The sequence below is a fragment of the Pinus tabuliformis genome, chromosome 6, assembly GCF_031772625.1.
Source record: "Pinus tabuliformis cultivar Carrire ecotype Pingquan chromosome 6, CPIR1, whole genome shotgun sequence".
NCBI lineage: Eukaryota > Viridiplantae > Streptophyta > Pinopsida > Pinales > Pinaceae > Pinus > Pinus tabuliformis.
In genome coordinates this window covers 1,877,996,737-1,877,999,264 of record NC_142292.1, presented here as the reverse complement: position 1 = coordinate 1,877,999,264, position 2,528 = coordinate 1,877,996,737, and the positions used below count along the sequence as shown (strand labels likewise).

At 39.0% G+C, this 2,528-nt stretch overlaps 1 protein-coding gene across 1 annotated transcript; it reads right to left on the bottom strand.

Moving 5' to 3' along the window:
• Positions 1–1,255, bottom strand: LOC149266663 (blue copper protein 1a-like). The gene is made up of 3 exons (XM_089397172.1): positions 1,145–1,255; positions 773–961; positions 1–666 (listed from the first exon to the last, which is right to left on the bottom strand). Exons 2-3 carry the CDS (start codon positions 942–944, stop codon positions 152–154), a joined length of 687 nt encoding a protein of 228 aa, XP_089253298.1. The 5' UTR covers positions 945–961; positions 1,145–1,255; the 3' UTR covers positions 1–151.
• Positions 1,256–2,528: the final 1,273 nt, after the last annotated feature.

Here is a 2,528-nt window from a genome sequence, read left to right as displayed (position 1 = left end):
AACAGTAAGAAGATATCGGTTTACTCTATTAGCTTTAGGGGCATGAATCGAATACATCCGATGATAAATAGTCATCGTAATAATAACAAAATGATGGAGAAGAAAATAATCTGACAGCAATGACGAAGCCTGAGTAATTATCTATTTATATCTATGACGAGCCCATGGCTAGCAAAAGAGATCCTCCAAGCAGGAGGACAGCACCCATGCGGTATGAAGGGGAGGCTGTGCTCGCCCCGTTTGTTGACGACGATGGTGTTTGCACTGAAGGCGGGTTAGCTGCCGATGATGGGGAAGGCGCTCCGACAGTTGGCGTCGCGGGAGCGGTGGATGATGGGGAAGGCGAACCAACAGTTGGTGCGGTGGGAGAGGCCGATGATGGCGACGGCGATTGGACCGTTGGTGTTTGAGAACGGGCGGGCGAGGGGGATGGCGCTGTTCCGTTCTTCTTTGAAGTGGAGGCGGCGCCGACGGTGACAGTGAGCTTAATGCCGGCTGAGCAGTGACCCGTGATTCCGCAGATGTAATACTTGGCGCCCGTGCTGTCCAACGTAATGGTGTCGTTTCCACTGGTGTGTGTTGCCAAGGGATTGGTAGTGAGGCACCCATCGTACGCCGCCTTGTTCACCACCAGCGTATTGTGTGTGCCCGGCGTGTATTTGAACACTGCATTATATTCATTCAATCATCACTCATCAATATCTTCATTAGGTGCAACAGTATCATCAAATATCAGTATTGGCTTTTTGCTATAATTTGTGTTTTTACATACCGAGTTTGTCGCCCACAACGAATGTTTTGCCAGAAGCCCAGGTATTATAGTTGACGCCCAGAGTCCACTGTGCGCTGTCACCGACGGTGTAGTCTGTAGCCAAACAATTAAATGGCAAAACCATCATCGCCACCGCCACCACAAGTGCAATCCACAGTCCCTGCTGCCCCATATCTTCCGCTAAAATTACTGCCAATATCCGCCATCGAAACAAACAAATTAGCAAGCCATACATCGAAATTCTAAGAAGATACATCACAAGGTCACTGCGTTCTACAATCAAAACTACCAGATTAGAGAACAATACAGAGGGGCATAATTAAACAACAGTCCATGCAGGTAATATCATTGAAGAAAGATCAAAGAGCATACAATATTAAATGCCGTGAAGTGTCGAAGTGATTTTGATGGTGCAGCCGCTGCAGGTTCCGAGGTAGCTCTTTGGATGAAGTGAACAAAGTATTTGTGCTTCAATTTATCGAATGAGAAGATTGGACATATAAGATCCTGAGAACAAAAAGATTGAATATATAGGACTCCCCACGCGGTTCGTAGCCGGCATGGAAGACTACCAAACCCATCCATGTCAATAGTCATCCATCAATCAATATATTAAATATACACAGCCGAGTCGCCACCGACCTACAAAATCTCTAGGGCAGGGCCCAGGAGGCCGCGTGGCTCATAATTCCCACGAGTAAAGCTCCGATTCCCTTACTACCTAATCAGCTTTAATGGCTAAAGGAATCCCTGAAAAAAAAAGACGTACAGCCACTTTGCTTTGAATACGTCTTCGTGCGATAATTCATTCACCGGTATAGTTTCGGAAGGTTCCTACGTATGCGTCGTCAGAATAGTTTGAAGATTTTTTCTACCTACATTCACACGTTATCTATGTTATAATATTTGAAGAACATGTCAACCGATGGCAACAACGCACGCGTTGTCAAGAAATGGTGACTACACTCTTTTGCAAATGGGTCAACAACACTTTTCTTTCCTAATCTTGATTTTGACCTCTTCCACCACCTAATTTGTTCTTTGTGAAAATGTTTTTCTATATTTTTTCATTGTGTAATAGTTGTTTAGGATTTTAAGGTGGGAGGTCTAGAGTATCATTTTTTCTCCTAGATACATGTAGTTTGTTCTCGTTTCTATGTTCTTTCATTTTAATTCAATTATATAAAAAAAATTACATTTTTCAAAGATATACGTTGACTAAGTGTAATAAGGTGAGCATAATTTATTTTTCTTTGTACTCAAATTCAATTTGAAAAAAAAAAAATATCACAATTTAATATACATAATTTTTATTAATATTTTAATAAATAATTAAAAATCTATTATATTTAAATAATGTAATATATATGGTTGAAACATATCACTTTCACTTATACTAATATTTCAATGAATCATTAGAAACCTGACGCGAGTAAATAGAAATCATTCTCGTTATGTGAGTGCTCAAATTATTATTATATATGTATATCAAGGTTGTTGTGCATAAATAGATATTTTAATTTTTTTAATTAAAGGTAAAGATTTATAAAGATTTAACGCGAGTAAATAGAGATCATTCTCGTTATGTGAGTGCCCAAATTATTGTTATATATGTATATAAAGGTTGTGGTTCATAAATAGATAATTAAAGGTAAAGATTTATAAAGATTTACAAAGATAGAGATGTGTATTGAAAGTGTTGAACCGAAATTAGATAATTATTTATTTATTTTATGAATTTAAAATGGTTTTATAT

Coding starts and splice junctions, on each gene's coding strand:
- LOC149266663 (XM_089397172.1), bottom strand. CDS start 944: ATGGGGCAGCAGGGACTGTGGATTGCACTTGTGGTGGCGGTGGCGATG. Junction 667..772: donor CGTTGTGGGCGACAAACTCG/GTATGTAAAAAC, acceptor AATATAATGCAG/TGTTCAAATACACGCCGGGC.